Genomic DNA, 18,295 nt, shown 5'->3' on the forward strand with positions numbered 1-18,295 from the left:
GATTCTTTTCTGCAGATGAAATCTTTGTAATTAGGTTCTCCCCTTTTCAACTGCCCTTATACTTACTGGTTAAGGTTCTTGGGTTGCAAACCAGAAATAATCTCTGATTAACTCAAACCCAGAAGGGATGTATTAGCAGGACCTTGGGTAGTTTGCAGAGTTTATGGCGGGCTGGGTTGGGCAATCCTACTTCCGTAGTGATACTGCCTCGGAAACCCAAGGAGGGGTCGCTATGAGTCGGGGCCGACTCGACGGCAAATAACAACATGGTGGGCTGGAGACCTGCACTGAGAGCCAGGGGCAGGATTCAAGGAGGCTGAGTTGGCTAGAATCAGAGCCAAAATCAGTCCTGAGAATAGTCTGGATAGGATGTCATTGCTGTCGCCACCACTGTTGCCGACTGGACACTGGGCACCGTTCTTGGCAGAGTTTCCACTGTCACTCTTGTTGCAGTTTTTGTTTGGTTTTAATTTGAATCAGCCCCCTGCTTTTTTGCATCACATGCTACAGATCCAAACAGTCACCACTTGAAAGCCCACAACTGAACCCACTACTTGAAAAGCCTTTGTGAGCTGAGGTGATAACTCACCTGTGCGCAAGGAGCGTCATACTTGTTCTCACCCTGGATCTATTCTCCCTCCATCTTCTCACCATCCAGCAACTCAAGGGTTAGCACCCGGCACATCCACTCTGGCTGGTGGGCATCTGTAGCAAAGTGACCTGAAATATTGTGGATTGCATCCTTGACTGTGTGTACTTTAGATCAGTTTGTAATTAAGAGTGGGAGTTGACACTTAGAAGTAAGTAGTTTTTTATTAATGGAGAAGTATAAAACGTGCCAAGGGCCCTCCACATCGGACAGTGATTGCTCATCCTGTGAGCTGAGACATCCCATTGGTTTGGTTCATAAGCCATCTCCATTCATCTCTTTTCCAGCCTAAGAACACTTTAAAAAAAAAAAAAACTCATTGCCATCAAGTCGGATCCGACTCATAGCAACCCCTCCTTGGGTTTCTGAGGTGTATCACTACAGAAGTAGAATGCCCAATCTTCCTTCCGAGGAGTAGCTGGTGGGTTTGAACCACGAGCCTTCTGGTTAGCAGTCAAATGCATTAAGCATTATGCCACTTACATCCTCTAAGAACACTGGATGCTGTGTATTTAGTTATAAAATAAAGATGAATTAAACTCAACTATAGAGGGGGAATTGATAAATGAATTATGGAGTATTATTCCATATGAAATATTATTCAGCCATTAAAATAAGGGATATGATGACTGTTGAAACCCAGAAAAAAAAGTTCACAAAATATTTAATTGAAAAATGAGAACATAAAGCTGCCCAGAATTATGTTTGCAACTATGGAAATGCTATTTACGCACATAGATGAAGGCTAGAAAGGACTGCAATGGAGTAGCAAGCTGATTCTGTGAAGGTGGCTTCATGGTTGAATCAGAAAGATGTCTTCAGTCATGCTGTAAGAGCTGAATACATAATAAAGGAACTAAAAGGTTGAATAAATAAATTGTTAATATAATAAAAGTGATTATTAAAATTATTTTTAAAACAAAAGCGTTGGTTGATTCCACAACCACCCTTTTGGTCCTGGAAGGTAATCTCGGCTAGCACAACACTAGAAATGGAAGCCACTGGGGTGTATAACAGCCAGTAGGGTGTACGTTCCTTGACAGAAAGAACAAATGTTTCCTCGGCTTACAGACAGTCTCAGGGTGTATTTAACAGCGATGGAAGCACAGGTACTGCTGATATGGACTGCAGACAAGGACTTCCGATTTCCTTTTTGCCCCTGGCATCCTTGTTCCCTGTCAATTCCAAATACAGGAAGCCAGTCAAGCACCTAGGTCAGAAACCAGTGAAGTGCTGATTTCAAAAGGAAACTAAAGTATGTGTCCTCACACAGACCCTTGCCATACTGTGTTATGCCGTCCCTATTACAGAGTTCATGAGCCAGGAGTTTGTTTTCCTCTACATCTCTGCTTCTCACACTTTAAAGTACAAAGTGATAACCTGAAGATGTTGAAACGCAGATTCTGAGTCAGTAGGTCTAGGATGGAGCCCACAGCTGCTTCATTATTATTTTTTTAATTACTGTGGTAAAATATATATAACAGAAAATCTGCCATTTTAACATGTAAAATTCAGTGACATGAACCATGTTGTGCAGTCATCACCACTCTCTATTTCCAAAAATTTTTCGTCACCCCAAACAGAAACTTAGTACCTCTCAGCATCAATCCCCCCATCCCATCCCCTTGTAATCCCTAATCTACTTTCTGTCTCAGTGAATTGCTTGTTCTAGAGATTTCATATAATGGGATCATACAATATTTGCCCTTTTGTGTCTGACTTATTCCCTAAGCATAATGTTTTCAAGGTTCATCCATATCAAAATCTCTTCTCTTTGTGGATGAGTGATATTCCATTGTATGCACGTACCCCATTTTATGTATGCATTCATCTGTTGATGGACTCTTGCATTGTTTCTACCTTTTGGCTATTGTGAATAGGGCTGAACATTGATGTACTGAGCTTCTGCGTCTTTAATAAGCTCCCGGCTGATGCCAATGCTGCTGACCTGTGGACTACACTTTCGGTAGCAAGGTTCTACATAACCTGAAAACTTGCTTTTCAAAGTATGTGGTCTTCGGATCTTGCTAATATCTAAGATCTTGCTTCAGATCTTGCTAAGATCTTGCTTCAGATCTTGCTAAGATCAGGTCTCTAAGATCTTGCTATTCAAAGTATGTGCAACACCTATATTCTGAAAACTATAAAACATTGCCAAGAGAAGTTAAAGAAGACATGAATAAAGGGAGAGGTATTATGTACTCACGAATCAGAACTAATTGTTAAACAAAACGGAACAAAACAAAACCAAAAATTTTACCCACTGCCATCGAGTCAATTCCAACTTGTAGTGACCCCATTGGGTTTCCATGACAGAATCTTTATGGAAGCATATTGTCTCATCTTCCTTCCACAGAGCAGCTGGTAGGTTTGAACTGCCAACCTTCTGTTTAGCAGTCACATGCCATAGGTACTGCGCCACTAGAGCTCCTTAAATAAAACCCAGCAGACTTAATTTTTTTGATAGACATTTACAAGATGATTCTAAACTTTATATAGGAATGCAGAGAATCTCTTAGGATAGCCAACATGATTTTGAAAGAAATTAAATTGGAGGACTCACACTACCTGATTTCAAGACTTATAATAATCAAAAAAGCATAATATTGGCATCAAGATAGATAATATGGATCAATGAAGCAGAATGGTGTCTTGAAATAGACCCAAACATATATGGCTAATTGATAAGTATTATGTTAAGTGAAAGAAGCCAGGCACAAAAGATTACATACACTGTCACCAGAGTTTTACCAAGGACTTTAGTGCCAAGGACTTTAAAAGGATATAAGAGAAATTGTGGGGGATTCAAGAGAACTTTTGGAGATCATCATATCATAGATTGAATTGAATCCCCCCAAAATATGTGTCAAATAGGCTGGGCCATGATTCTCAGTCTTTTGGAAGTTATGTAATGATGTAATTTGGCAGATCAGCCAATCAGTTGTAAGGGGATACTCGGGTCACAGCCTGGGGAGTTTCCCTGGGGTGTGGCCTGCATCACCTTTTATCTTACAAGAGATGAGGCAGAAGTGAGCAGAGAGGGAGAGCCCTCCTGCCACCAAGAAAGAAGAGCGAAAGAGTTGGGTATATCCTTTGGCTCCAGGGTCCCTGTGCTGAGAAACTCTTAGACCCAAGGGAAGATTGATGACAAGGACCTTCCCCCAAAAGCTGACAGAAGGAGAAAGCCTCCACCTGTAGCTGGTGCTCTGAATTTGGACTCCTCACCTCCTGAACTGTGAGAGAATAAATGTCTGTGTGTTAAAGCCATCCACTTGTGGTGTGTCTGTTATAGTAGCACTAGAGAGCTAAGACGTACAGCAATGACCTCATCATGATGGTGGTGGTAGTTATAGGACCATGTATATTTGTCAACTTGAACAATTAAAGTGGATATATTTTGTTGTATGTGAATTAAATATTTTCTGGGTATATATTAGTGCATTGTCTGTACAATTTAAGCTTTCCTTGATTTGAGACCATACTAAATCGGAGCGCTATCTGTTGCACATCAGTGCTCAGTAAGTGGAATGTGTCACCACCTAAAGATGGTAAAGTGCAGCCCCTGAGAAGTTGAGCCTTAGAGTCAAACGACCTGGGTTCTAGTATCAACTCTGCCACCTGGGTAGGCAAGTTACTTTGCCTCTCTCTGTCTCAGTTTCCTCACCTGTGTACAATAACACAGTATAGGTACTTACCCCATAGGGTTGTTGTGAAGTTCAGATGAGTTGATATATTTAAAGCACTTGGAACATTTCCTCATGCTTAGTAAGTGCTGTATGTAAGTGTTCACTTGTGTTAGTAACCTCTGATAATCAGTTTGTGCTGTGACTTTACCTCTTTCTCCTACAGTTCAGTTCTTTCCTTCACCTTTTCTTTGACCCATGTGTACTCACATAACTTGAAGTTTTTCATAACATGTTAGAGCTGGAAGAGATCTGGGGTAGCATCGGAACAACTACGACTGATAAGCCTGAGTGCAGGGAGGGTGAGCCAGGTGCTCAGGCCTGGCTGAGTGGCTCCGGCTTTGGCTCTGAGGTAGCAGGACTCATGGAGTTCGCACTTTTTAATACTAAAGAGGATAAGTAGGGAATGTCTCTTGAACTTGCCATTCATTGATTCCATTGTGTGGTGTTTGTTTTCTGCAGAGCGATTCAGAGCCCCACTTGCAGAAGACCTGTCCGGTCATCACCATGAGTTCGGCTGGTAAGTCATTTTAAACTTGTCTTTCTGTCCTTAGCAAATCTCCTTTTGGCAGCTTACTCAGATTTCCCATGTACTCTGGAAGCCTAGGCTGCATTTTATTTTTTTTTTATTTCTTGAGACCTTGGTGAGAACCTAAGCTTTGTCATAAATCATCATTATCACTACCTTTATTTATTGCAAAAAAAACCCCGCAACAACTGCTGTGGAATCGGGATCTGACTCACAGCAACCCCTCCTTGGGTTTCTGAGGCAGTATCACTATGGAAGTAGATTGCCCACCCTTCCTTCCAAGGACTGGCTGGTGGGTTTGAACCGTCAGCCTTCTGGTTAGCAGTGAAGTGCCTTAAGCACTACACTACCAGAGCTCTATTTATTGAGCACCTACTAATTGTCTAAACTAGGTAGCTTATGTGCACCGTGTCTTTAATCTTAATTAATCACCCTTTCCCTCTGTATTTTTAACAGCTTCATTAAGATATAATCAGCCTACAATAAACTGCACATATTTTAAGTATACAGTTTGATTAAGTGTATACAGTTTAAGTTGACTTACACATACACCTCAGTGGCATTCCTTAATCCTAGTGACTGCAGCAAAAATAAGCAGATACATTGTCATTGCCCCGTGATGGGAGCTAATCCAACACTTCTTCATGCAGGCTAGTAGAGCAGCTTGTTCACCCTTTCACTGTGCCTTTGATAGTAAGAATCAAGACCTAAACAGATGATGGGCCTTGAGTATCTTTAGTTTAAGGCAGAAGGGGGAAAGCATGGGCCGGAGAAGACAGTGAAGGGAACGGGTCTGCTGGTTGTGTAGCCAGAGCTGTCAGGTTTCCAGGCCTGGGTTCCAACAAAGAAATTTCCATCTGGAGATTAAGGCCAACCTTGGCTTCTGAGTGTGCCCTGGAGACTCCGAGAGCAGCAGTCCAGGTGGGGATGGAGATTAACCACATGGACATCACCATCAACTGCTTCCTTGCTCCTTCAAGGACTTTCTAATCCTGCATTAATTCTAGAGTGTTACCAGAGACCTCTATTAATTAAAAACAAGTCTTTTCATTTATTTACATACAGTGCCTTTGCAGCCAAGCCCTAAGCTGTGCAGGAGAGTGTACTGTTAGAAGCATGGAGGACTCTTAGGCCCACCTGAGTCACCCCTGGCTTTGTCACACTGCCTGTGGGGCCTCCGGCTTGTGGTGGATCCTTCTCTGCATCCTCCTCTGTAAAATGGACATAATAACAGCACCAACTTAGTGGGGCTTTGGGGAGGTTTTAAATACATAGGATGAGGCATTGGTCGTTCAGTGGTAGGATTCTTGCCTTCTATGTGGGAGCCCCGAGTTTGATTCCCAGCCAGTGTACCTCATATACAGCCACCACCTGACTGTCATGGGAGGTTCGTATGTTGCTATGATGCTGAACAGGTTTGAGCAGAGCTTTCAGACTGAGATGGACTAGGCAGGTAGGCCTTCAGAAGTAATTACATAGCTTTTTTTTTTTTTTAAATGTCAGAAAGGAAGTCATAACAAGGAGGCAAGTGAACATACATCACCCACCACACACTTCTTCCCCAAACAGCTTTTGTGTCTTCCCTGGTTAAGGCCACATAATATTCTCAGAGCTCTCCTATGATGCCTTAGATGTCCATCTCCAAACCCAAGAAACTGGTATGAGGCTGAACCAGAGGCACGTGGATGGGGTGGATGGAGCGACTCCAGGGTCTGCCAGGGCAGGACCCCGTCTGCCTTTGCTCTCCACTCAGCTTCTAGCCCAGCTTGCTGGAGCCTCAGGAGATGTTAGGGCTGCATGATCACAAGCCTTGTGGTCTTTTTCTTTCAGAATGTGATGTTGATGTTTCTAAGGCTGTGGTGAATGGGTTGGCGCCAGGCAACAATGGGCAAGACAAAGGTAAGGCTCTTGAAGAGAAGCCTGGGCTCAGTCCTGGAGAGCTTTTCCAGGAGGAGCAGAGTACGTTGGCTCTGGGCTGCTCTACCTGCATGTTGGGGCAGTCATTGGCCTAATCAGCCCATGAACAGGAGAGCTGTTTCCAGCACTGATTTCCTGAGATCGTGAGTGCATTCTCACATCTCATGAATCTAAGGCTGCCATTTCTATGCTGTGAGATGACAGTATTAAAAACTGGTCCTAGCTCACAGGGATGCTGTGAATAGCTGATCAGATACCTGGAAGGTGGTGTACTTCATGCCTAAAATTTTCTTTGTCTGGCATTTCACCTTTACCTGTTGTACATTAGTGGCACCTTCACAGTCCTGACCCTTAGGCATTTAAACCAGTCATTGCAGTTGCATTAGTTTCATGTGCATCCTCTCCTATTTTCAGTTTTTAAAATTTTTAGGATGAAAGATTTAAATGTGAAGTGAATAGTGGAGAAGATGAGATTTAAGGCCCTGTTTATCCTGGAGTCATCCTGACAGTCTCAGTGTGGCTGCTCAGATAGCCAGGCAGCAGGGCTGATCGATACAGGGTGGTGTGAAGAGGCACTCAAGTGGGAGTGATGAGGTCTAAGTTCAAGTCCTGATTCTGCTGCTCACAACAGAGGCCTTTGGGAAGGCCCTTTATCCTTGTGGGTATGAGTTTCCTCATCTGTAATATGAGGGAGTTTGTTGATCTGCAGTATTTACTGCTGTGCTGAAATTCTGCATTCCAGGCATTGAATGGACACTCATCCAACTAAATTTTATGATATCAAAATGGAAGGGCAAAAGTCCTGGCAGTGGATATTTAAATAAAAATGTAACAACTATCAAAGAATAATTTCAAAGTTTGACGTAGTTGGCCTTTGATTATAATTCCCTTCTGGTTCAGTCAGGTATTCTTTTGGAGACAAGGCAAAGTGTAGACTCCAAAGGAGCCATTTGGAGAGGGAAGACATACGGAGCAGGAAGAGCTGGGGAGAGAGGGGCCCCACTTGCTTTGGAGATGGCTTCCTTTGTGGCAGAGTCCCGTTTTCCTTGCCTCTTTGCTTCCCCACTAGCTGCCCTCCTCCATTCTTGGTGTGGGGCTGTGTCTGCTGTATTCTTGGATCTCCAACAATCTTTGCTAAGTTGCATTTAAGGAATGTTGAACTATGGAGTAGGTACAGGGGAGTGTTTACATGCAGTGAGGAGTGTGGAAGGGAGTGGGTGTCCCAATGCTTTTAAAACCTACCGGGCCACCAACCCCATCCCTGCAAATTCATTTATGCAAGAGACTTGAAGTGGGGGAGGGTGGCAGATGGAAATGGATTCTACTCTTTCCATGGTAAGACCCACCTTGGCTGGAAAGAAGGAGGCAGATGTATCGTGAGGGCCATTAGGGTGGCCTGGAGGTGGTCTCTGAGCCAGGAGCCAGGGCAGCAGAATTCCAGTCTCAGATTCCACTTGGGATCTGAAGGACTGTCAGCAGCTCTCTGAGCCCCTTGCTTCTTCACCTGGAAATGTTAACAAAACTCCTCCCACCCAGCCAGTCTCCCAGGTGGTCATAGGAGCAATCAATAGAATTGCTGTGAAAGCATTTTGTAGCTTAATATGTGGAGTATCATTATTATGAGCTGAGTTATTGACTGCCATGTGCCATAAGCAATGGCAGTGCGATGGACTGGAGGGTACACTGCCCACTGCCAAAATGCCTCCCTCCTCCTCTGCCCCCTTGACAGGCTTGCAGCGTGATCATCAGCGATAATCTTGCTTCCCAAACAGCCTTATCCCCTAGGCATTCTCTGTGGCTGCAAGGCCTCTGGGCAACACTCACTGGAGCCATGCTGACACCAAGCACATGAACTCCCCACTCTCTTTATATACTTCAGTTGGAAAGAGAGGATGAGGGGAGGCCTCACGACAGGCTTGTTCTGGGAAGGAGGGTTTGGGAATGTACCCACCACTGAGTCTCCAGAATTTGAGGAGGCAGGGAGTCCAAGGAACCCTGCAGGTTGATAAACAGGACTACCAAGAACTGCAGACACCAGCGTCCCAGGCAGTTACCCCAGCCCTCTTGAAAATTCAGCTGGGTGTCTGGATCCTGGTCTGTGCCACTTGGGTGCTGCCCAACGTCTTGAGCTTGCACTTGGATGCTTGGCCACCTCTTGACCAGGAAAGGGTGGATTTAAGCAAGACCATCTGCTGTCCAACAGATGGGGGTTCTGACTTGCTTGGGGCAAGAGGGATATTATTGGCAGAACAGACCCAGAAGTTATGATTTGGGGGAAGCAGCTGTGATGGCTGAAGGGACTAGGCAACTAACAGACTTGTTCTTTTCCTTCCTTCTCTCATCAGGGGTCTACGGGCCATAGCTCTTTTCCTCAGGCCCTCCCCCCGGTGTGGACGCCCAGTGCTCTCCCAGGGGGCCCCGTGAACTCTGATTGTTCCCCTCTTCCTCTGTTTGCCAGGCCATCTGTGTCTCTGTAAATCTCTTTGTCCAGGGCTTTGGCAAGCCCCTAGTGTGGCAGGAGGCACAGATAAACCCTGACCAACTGTATTTGGGTGATGGCTGGAGGGAGGGCTCTGTCATGTTGGTCTCTAACCCTAAAAGAGAGAAAGCAGGTTATTTTTAATTACTGCATCTACAGCTCTTTGTATTATTCTCTTCAGCTTCCTCCTATTGTCCCTGCCCAGTTCCTCAGCTGCCTGAGCGTTTCCCAAGTGTTCCTTCTGGATGCACCACTTACCCTTTTGTGTTTTCAGCCACTGCCAGGCCTTTACGTGCACGCTCTATTTCTGCTGTTAAAATAATTCCTGTGAAGACAGTGACAAACTCTGCAGGCCTAGTGCTCCAGACAGGTATCTCTCCTTGGGTTGGTTGGTTTCTTTTTTGTTAGCAGATCATGCATGGCGTTCCTTTCTTCCTTCTTTCCTTCTAACAAATACTTTAAGGCTTAATCCTTGCATGTTTAGGAGATGTTTTCTCTCACTTCTTGTTTCTTTCCTTTCTTCCTCTGGGTGTGTATGTGAGTATGTATATTTATGAGCCAGCAAGAGTAGAGAAGAACTGAGGACAGATAGGAGAAGGGTCAGTCCAGAGGCTAAACATATACCCTGGGGTGGGTCTGGGCCTCGGGACTTATCCAGCTCTCCCTACAGCTTTTCAGCTCCCTGTACTTTATTTAAAACTCCATTCTCTCCCAGAATTAACTTGACCTTGCAGGGAACCTCTGGATTGGGCTGAATGTGAAGCAGCTGCCTTGGATGCCAAACTTTAGACTTGTCTCTGTGATGTTTGCAGAATGTTCCCCACCCCCACTTCACCTGCAGTCATTTCCTGTCTGTCCTCCAGGGAGGGGTGCAGTTCAGATGTCAGCTCCATCTCAAAGCTTCCTTCTGTACAAAATGGAACAAGTGAGAAACCCTTCCCCCCACCCCCAAAAAAAACCTTCTGTTGAGTTGATTCTGACCCATGGTGACCCCCTGTGTGACAGAATAGGACTGACCTCCACAGTGTTTTCTTGTCATCTCTACAGAGGCAGATGGTGAGGTCTTTCTTCCATGGAATCACTGAATGAGTTCAAACCAGCAATCTTTTGTAGTCAAGTGCAAACTGTTTGCCTTACCCAAGGACCCCCCAGTGAGGCTTACCAAAACCAAACCAAACCCATAGCCATTGAGTTGATTCTAACTCATAGTGACCTTGTAGGACAGAGTGGAACTGCCCCCACAGGGTTTCCAAGGCTATAAATTTTTATGGAAGCAGACTGCTGCATCTTTCTTTCCCTTAGCAGCTGGCGAACTTGAAACGTCAGCCTTTTGCTTAGAAGCTGAGTCCTTAATCACTCTGCCACCAGTGCTCCCAAGTGTGGCATAGGTGCTGCTTTGTCCTACTGGTGCTTTCAGGAGCTGAGCAAGCCTGGATTTGAGCCCTGGAACCTGTCGATGGGCTGGATCGACCAGATTGCCCCCTCATCCTTGGAAATAATGGCTGTGAACCAGTTTTCCCAATCATTTTGTGACATCAGTCACTTATCCTCTTGATGGGGATGGACAAGTTCATTGAGTTTTTGTGCTTGGCTTTCAGGGGAAGAGGCGCTGACAGGGCAGATCTCTTCTGTTCTGTAGCACTAATGATCATGCTGTCTGAGCTGTCGGAAGGGGCTGCTGGAGTGGAAAGCAGGGGAGGCCGAGACTGCTGCTCTCTCCCTGGCCCAGGATGGGGAGGAGTTGCATGTCTGAGCCTGCCTCCTGCCCAGCAAGCACTCCTTTGCACTTTAGCCCATAATCTTGCTAATTTAGGTGAAGGAGCCAGTCCGTGGGCAGTTTGTAAAAACCAACCATGAGCTCAGCTGCACAGGAACGGTCAGTGCCTGTGCCTTCTAGAACTGTGTGGTCTACACTGGTTGGAGGGTGGGCATCCAGATCGTTTGAAGCTTATTTTGAAATCCTTCTAAATGGAACTCTTCAAGATGGCCTGAGTCTGTTACTAGTCGGTCGTGAGATTGTAGGAGAGATTGGGGCCCAGGAAAGACTCAGCTGGGGATGCAATGAACACTGTTCATCAAAGGAGTTAGCATTTCTAGTCGTTTTCTTTGACGTGAATTTTTGTCATGAAGCTTGCAACATGAGGCTGGGGTCTCTCTCCCCAAGCAGCATATCTTTTTGCCTTATCATTTCGGTGGTATTGACTTGGCTGTTACAGAAGATTTTCTTTCCTTCTCCCATTGGAGGACTACAAAGAAAGTGATTCTCCTCAGAACAGCCACCTGATTCCCTAGGCTGCCATCTTGTTCTTTTATAAGAAGGGTGATCTGGAAGCTTGAGAAATCTTATATAAACCCTTGAACTATGCCTAATTAATTGGTCAGAAGTTTGCCCACCTGCCTAAACTTCATTTAATAAAAGGAATAAACCTGCTTTCATTTTGAAATGTTTTCTACTGATATTGAACTGATGCATTTACTCGGAATTCATTGTCGCCTCCATTGACCCCTAACTTCATAGTGTGGTGGCAAACCTCTGAACATGGGGCTTGTTATTCTCCACCACCCACACATTAATTTTCATTGAAACCAAGTGTTTGAAGACTGCGTGGCTGTAACCAGGTTTATCTTATTCTCAGTTGTAACCATTTGCTATGACTGTTGCTTTTATCCTTTGGGAATCTTGGGTTCAGCCTTCTTTTCTGGATCTTTTCTTTTCAGACATGGATCCTACAAAAATCTGCACTGGGAAGGGAGCAGTGACTCTCCGAGCCTCATCGTCCTACAGAGAAGTCCCGAGCAGTAGCCCTGTGAGCCCTCAGGACACGCCACCCTCTGAAAGCAAACCAGGTGTGCCACCCCTCCGACTGCAGTGAGAAGTTCAAAGCCATATGGTTGGGAGGCCATTCTGTTTCTTCTCAGGAGGGGAGGTTTGAGTGGCCTACATCACTAAATGTGAGTGGAGTGGCCTCTTGGCCCCATGTGCCTGAGCCCACACCTGACTCCTGACCCACTGTGATTTGCTACTCTAACTTTGAGGAAAGATGGGGTCCAGGAGAGAGTACTTTCTTCCTGAAACTAGCTTAATCCGGCCTTCCAGAGCCTAACTAAGGAAGACCCAACTCTCAAACTTTAAATCATGTAGGATAATTTAAAAGAGAAGGGCCATATCCACAACCCCATAGCCCAGTAAAATGACCACATCAACTGCCTGGCTGATCCTTCGGCCAGGAGTGGAGATGGTGGAGGAGAGGGAGCCTTGAGCTCCCCCAGGTGGTTAGAGTGTGAACACACATGTATACTGTAGAGCACTCCTCTGCTGGTTTATCATTTTGTGGTGGCTTGTGTGTTGCTGTGATCCTGGAAGCTATGCTACTGGTATTTCAAATGTCATCAGGATTACCCATGATGGACAGGTTTCAGCAGAGCTTCCAGACTAAGACAGGAAGAAGAACCTGGCAATCTATTTCTAAACAATTGTCCTGTGAAAACATGAACAGCAGTGGAATATTGTCTGATATAGTGCAGGAAGATGAGTGCCTCAGGGGAAGAGGCACCTCAGAGTAGAGTTGACTTTAATGATGTGGGTGGAGTAAAGATTTTGGGACCTTCCTTCGTTTGCTGAAGTGGCAGAGATCAAAATGAGACTGCACAATTGCAAATATCCATTCATAATCAGAACAGGGAATGTACAAAATATGAATCTAAGAAAATTGGAAGACAATCAAAAATGAAATGGAACACGTAAAGTATCCTAGGTATCCCAGGCATTAGTGAGCTGAAGTGGACTGGTGTTGGTCATTGTGAATCAGACATTCATATGGTCTCCTATGCTGGGAGTGCCAAATTGAAGAGGAGTGGTGTGACATTCATCATAAAAAAAAAAAAAAAAACATTTCAAGATCTATCCTGAAGTACAGTGCTGTCACTTACAGGATAATATCCATATGCCTACAAGGAAGACCAGTTAATCCAATTCTTACTCAAATTTATACACCAACCGCTAATGCCAAAAATGAAGAAAGTGAAGACTTTTACTAACTTCAGCAGTCTGAAATTGATCAAGCTTGCAATTAAGGTACATTGGTAATTACTGGTGATTGGAATGTGAAAGTTGGAAACAAGAAGGAATGGTAGCTGGAAAATATGGTCTTCGTGATAGATATGATACCAGAGATCATATAGAATTTTGCAAGACCTATTCATTGGAATACCTTTCTTCCAGCAACATAAATGGTGACTATATATGTGGATATCACTGGATGGAATATGCAGGAATCAAAATAATTACATGTGTGGAAAGAGACAATAGAAAAGCTCAATATCATCAGTCATGGTAAAGCTAGAAGCTGACTGGAACAAACCATCAATTGCTCATATACAAGTTCAAGTTGAAGCTGAAGAAAATTAAAACAAATGCATGAGAGCAAAAATATGACCTTAAGTATATCCTACTTCAATTTAGAGACCATCTTAAGGATAGATTTGCCATATTAAACATCAATGACCAAAAACTAGACAAGTTGTAGGATGACATCAAGAACATCATACATGAAGAAAGCTAATGGTCATTAAAATGATAGGAAAGGAAGAAAAGTCCAAGATGGATGTCAGGAGAGACTCTGAAACTTGGTCTTAAATGGAGAGTGGCCAAAGCAAATGGAAGAAATGACAAGATAAAAGAGCCGAACAAAAGATTTCAGAGGGAAGCTGGGGAAAACAAAGTATTATAATGAAGTGTGCAAAGACCTGGAATTAGGAAACCAAAAGGGAAGAGTACCTTAGCATTGCTCAAGCTGAAAGACCTGAAGAAAAAATTAAAGCCTCAAGTTGCAATATTGAACAATTCTCAGGGCAAAATATTGAATGATTCTGGAAGACTCAAAAAAGATGGAAGGAATACAGAGTCATTGTACCAAAAATAATTGGTTGATGTTCAACAATTTCAGGAGGTGGCATATAATCAAGAACCAATAGTATTGAAGGAAGAAGTCAAAGCTGCACTGAGGGAATTGATGAAAAACAAGGCTCCAGGAATTGATGCAATACCTATTGAGATGTTTCAACAAATGAATACAGCGGTGGAGGTGTTCAGTTATTTATGTCAAGAGGCTTGGAGGGCAGCTGCCTGGTGACCCTATTGGAAGAAATGCATATTTATGCCCATTTCAAAGAAAGGTGATCCAACAGAATGTGGAAATTATTGAACGATATCATTAATATCACATGCAAGTAAAATTTTGCTAAGAATAATTCAAAAATGGTTGCAGCACTGTATTGGCAGGGAACTGCCAGAAATTCAAGCTTGATTCAGAAGACAACATGGAATGAGGTATATCATTGCTGATGCCAGATGGATCTTGGCTGAGAGCAGAGAATACCAGAAATGTGTTTACCTGTGTTTTGTTGACTATGCAAAATCATTTGAATGTGTAAATCATAACAATTATGGATAACATTGAGAAGAGTGAGAATTTCAAAATATTTAATTGTGTTCATATGGAACCTATACATAGACCAAGAAGAGGCAGTCATTTGAAGAAAAAAAGGGGACACTGTGTAGGAAGGGTGTGTGTCAGGGTTGTATCCGTTCAGCATACTTAATCTTTTTGTTGAACAAATAATCTGAAAGCTGGACTGTAAGAAGAAGAACACAGCATCAGGATTAGAGAAAGACTCATTGACAACCTGTAGTATGAAGATAAGACAATCTTGCCTACTACAAGTGAATAGGACTTGAAGCACTTACTGATGAAGATGAAACACTACAGCCTTTAATATGGATTTCACCTCAACCTAAAGAAAGCAAAAATCCTCACATTTGGACCAATAAGCAAAAATCCTCACATTTGGACCAAAAATCCTCACATTTGGAGAAAAGATTGGAGTTGTCAAGGGTTTTTCGTTTTACTTGAATCCATAATCAACACCCACAGAAGCAGAAGTCAAGAAATCAGATGAAGGTGCATCGGACAAATCTGCTGCACAAGACCTCTTTAAAGCATTGAAAAGCAAAGATGTCATTTTGAGGACTAATGTGTGCCTGACTCAAACCATGGTTTTTCAGTCACCTCATGTGCTTGTGAAAGCTGGACAATGAATAAGGAAGACCAAAGAAGAATTGATGCCTTTGAATTATGATGTTGGCAAAGAATATTAAATATGCCATAGACTGCCAGAAGAACAAACAAATCTGGCTTGGAAGAAGTACAGCCAGCATGTGCCTTAGAAGTGAAGATGATGAGACTTTGGCTTTGGGCATGTTATTAGGGGGGACCAGTCCCTGAAGAAGGACATCAGTCTTGGTAAAGTAGAGGGCCAGCAAAAAAGAGGAAGACCCTCCATGAGACGGATTGACCCTGACTGTAACAATGAGCTCAAATATAGCAGCAACTTTGAGGATGGCGCAGGGCCAGGGCAACGTAGGTTCCGCAAAAGGGGCAAGGAGACCACATCTTCTGACCTCCTCTGACCCCGCAGGAGGAAGACAGAATCACCATCAGTAGCCCAAGTCCTATTCCTGCGAGGCTAGACATGCTGCCTCCCTCCAGCCCTGTCACCAACCCGGACACCAACTGTTCTTCCCAGAGCACCCACCACCTTTCTGCTGGGTTTGAGAATTTGCTGTGGTGACCACACAGAACTCACAAATTAGGGGGTTTATTAGGGAAGCAACAGGCTACAATTCAAGTTCAGAAATGTACTCAGTCTCTTGCAGCCGGCCGTCTCACTTAGCAGCTGACAGTCTCTCTCTCCTAGCAGTGTGTCTCTCGCATGTCTCTCAGCAGTGGTGTCTGGTGTGTCTCTCTCTCAGCAAGTGCATTTCTTTCAGCAGCGCATCTCTCAGCCGCAGGGAGAGACTCCTTCTGCCTCTAGGAAAGGTTAGATATTTCAGGGGCTGGACAATCCTCTATTGAGTCTCAGCTCTGCACCTTACTTCCTTACTTTCTATATGATGTGAGAAAATTACTTAACCATCAACCAAACCAAACTGAACCCACTGCTATGGAGTCGATTCCAACTCATAATGACCCCCATTGGGTTTATAAGGTGGTAAATCTTTACAGAAATCAGTTGCCCTGTCTTCCTTCCATACAGCAGCTGGTGGGTTTAAACTATACTTAACCATAGAAAGTCTCGATTTTTTCACCTATAAAATAGAGGTGATTGTAATAGACTTGTGGGGTTAAATGAGCTCCTTCATATTGAGCATTTAGCACAGAGCCAGGCACATAGCAGGTACTCTTAAATGCTGACCAGTGTTGTTAATAGGGGACCTATTAAATACCTGAAATAATTTAAGTTTGAGGCAATGAGGGTGGTGGTAGTGGGAATGAAGAACGGGGGCCAAGTGTAAAAGTATATTTGGAAGGATGAAGAGACAGGGCTTGATGCAGTGTATTTAAAAATTAAGGAGGGGGTAGGACTCTGTGATCAGCAGGAGTCTTCCCAGGTTGACTAGGAGAATAATTGTGACACCTGTCAGGGTGAGGGGTTTTGTGAAGGGGGTTGAAAAGAATGCTGACTTCCCTTCTTTAACATATTGTTTCTTGGCAAGGAAAGGACTTCTAGGAGGAAGTTTCTGTTAGGCGTTTGGAGCCTGGGGTGTGGATTTGGAAGCCATCTGTATTGATGTGGACATTGGGAAGATGGGACCGTTTTATGAGGTGAAGTGGCAGATGGAGCCTTCAGCATTGCCTAATTTTAACCCACTCTCCAGAGTCCTGCCCTTGAGTGGTAGTTTGATTATAGTTGACCCTCATCATAGCTTACTGACCTCAACCTCTGAATGTAGACCCTGGCTTTGGGATAGGAACTATTTAGAAAGAATTGCAGTAATCTCAGTCCTGGCCCCCTGCTCCTGGGAGAGGTTTCATTATCTTCTGTCTGCTTCCTGGTCTCCATGCCTGGGCAGCTCTGGGTCTTGAGAGAGCCCTGTTTTGGTCAGAGTGATTGCCCAGGTCAAAAGGCGACAGGGCACCCAAGGTGGCAGTGTGAAACCAAGCTTCCTCTCTGGTTTAACCTAAAGACCTTGTGTCTTGATATGTCAATTTCTACGTACTGACTCAGATACTGAAGTCTAGTTCAACTCTTAAATTTCAGTAATTTTGTGTCAATTGGCTCCAGACCTCACTGTCTGATTCTTGCCTACAAAGGTAGCTTTGCATATAAAGATTCTTAGACCTGTTATCAACTTATTTCCTCTGGTTTGACTCTCAGATTTGTTCTCCAGAAATGGCAGTAGCAAAGACATATCACAAGAAAATTGACATTGAGGCAGTTAAGACACCCCCTCTAGTCCAGCTAAATCAGAGTCTTTTTAAAATGAGGTGTGTGTAACAACTAAGATTTGGAACATTCTTAGGTCTGCTTTTAACACCTTTTGTGTAACTTGGAATCTCTACAAAACATATCAAGATTGATGCAATGAAAATTGTCCTACAAACTGTTCAGCAAAAAACTTTGGAATGGGCCAGAATGAAACTAGCACAGAAATAGATAAAAAGAATGTTAGGAGGCCTCGGCCCCAGGCCCAAAACAGGTTGTATATAAAGAACAGATGGAGGAAAAGATAAGGCAAAGTCAGTTCTACTTCTTGCTGAAAGACAGTCTCTTCAGGGCTATAAAACCTATCTTAGATCCAAATTTCCAAGGCTTTCTCCCATATCCCTGAAAGATCTAAGGTAACTTTTATTAAAGGAAGCATTTTGACAGTCTCCTCGATCAAGAGTGAATAATTGATGATTATGTATATAAAATTTCATCCTACTGCATTCAGGCGCCAATGGCCCTGGGCTGCTACCAAACTTTGAGGTTCAAACAACTAGATAACAGATGAAGAATGATTGAACATCAGAAATAACACCCTCCTTAATAAGGAGGAGAGGAATACTTAAAGAGGTCCTAACTCTGGTAGTGTAGTGCCTAAAGCACTTGACTGCTAACCAGAAGGCTGGCAGTTCAAACCCACCAGCCACTCCTCAGAAGGAAGATGGGGCAATCTACTTCTGTAGTGACACCACCTCAGAAACCCAAGGAGG

The 18,295-nt window shown here is 43.8% G+C and overlaps 1 protein-coding gene across 1 annotated transcript in view; it reads left to right on the plus strand.

Annotated features, from left to right (window-relative positions):
* Window positions 1-4,564: 4,564 nt before the first annotated feature.
* The window catches only part of SORBS1 (sorbin and SH3 domain containing 1), a 122,154-nt gene continuing 108,423 nt past the window's right edge, over window positions 4,565-18,295 (plus strand). The window contains exons 1-4 of the mRNA XM_042780825.1: window positions 4,565-4,684; window positions 4,795-4,852; window positions 6,692-6,760; window positions 11,976-12,104. Coding sequence (XP_042636759.1) covers window positions 4,565-4,684; window positions 4,795-4,852; window positions 6,692-6,760; window positions 11,976-12,104 — 376 coding nt within the window. The remainder of the gene's footprint in view (window positions 4,685-4,794; window positions 4,853-6,691; window positions 6,761-11,975; window positions 12,105-18,295) is intronic.

The sequence above is a fragment of the Orycteropus afer genome, unplaced genomic scaffold (genome assembly GCF_000298275.1).
Source record: "Orycteropus afer afer isolate SDZICR_OR568_19922 unplaced genomic scaffold, OryAfe1.0 scaffold00064, whole genome shotgun sequence".
In the NCBI taxonomy this organism is placed as follows: domain Eukaryota; kingdom Metazoa; phylum Chordata; class Mammalia; order Tubulidentata; family Orycteropodidae; genus Orycteropus; species Orycteropus afer.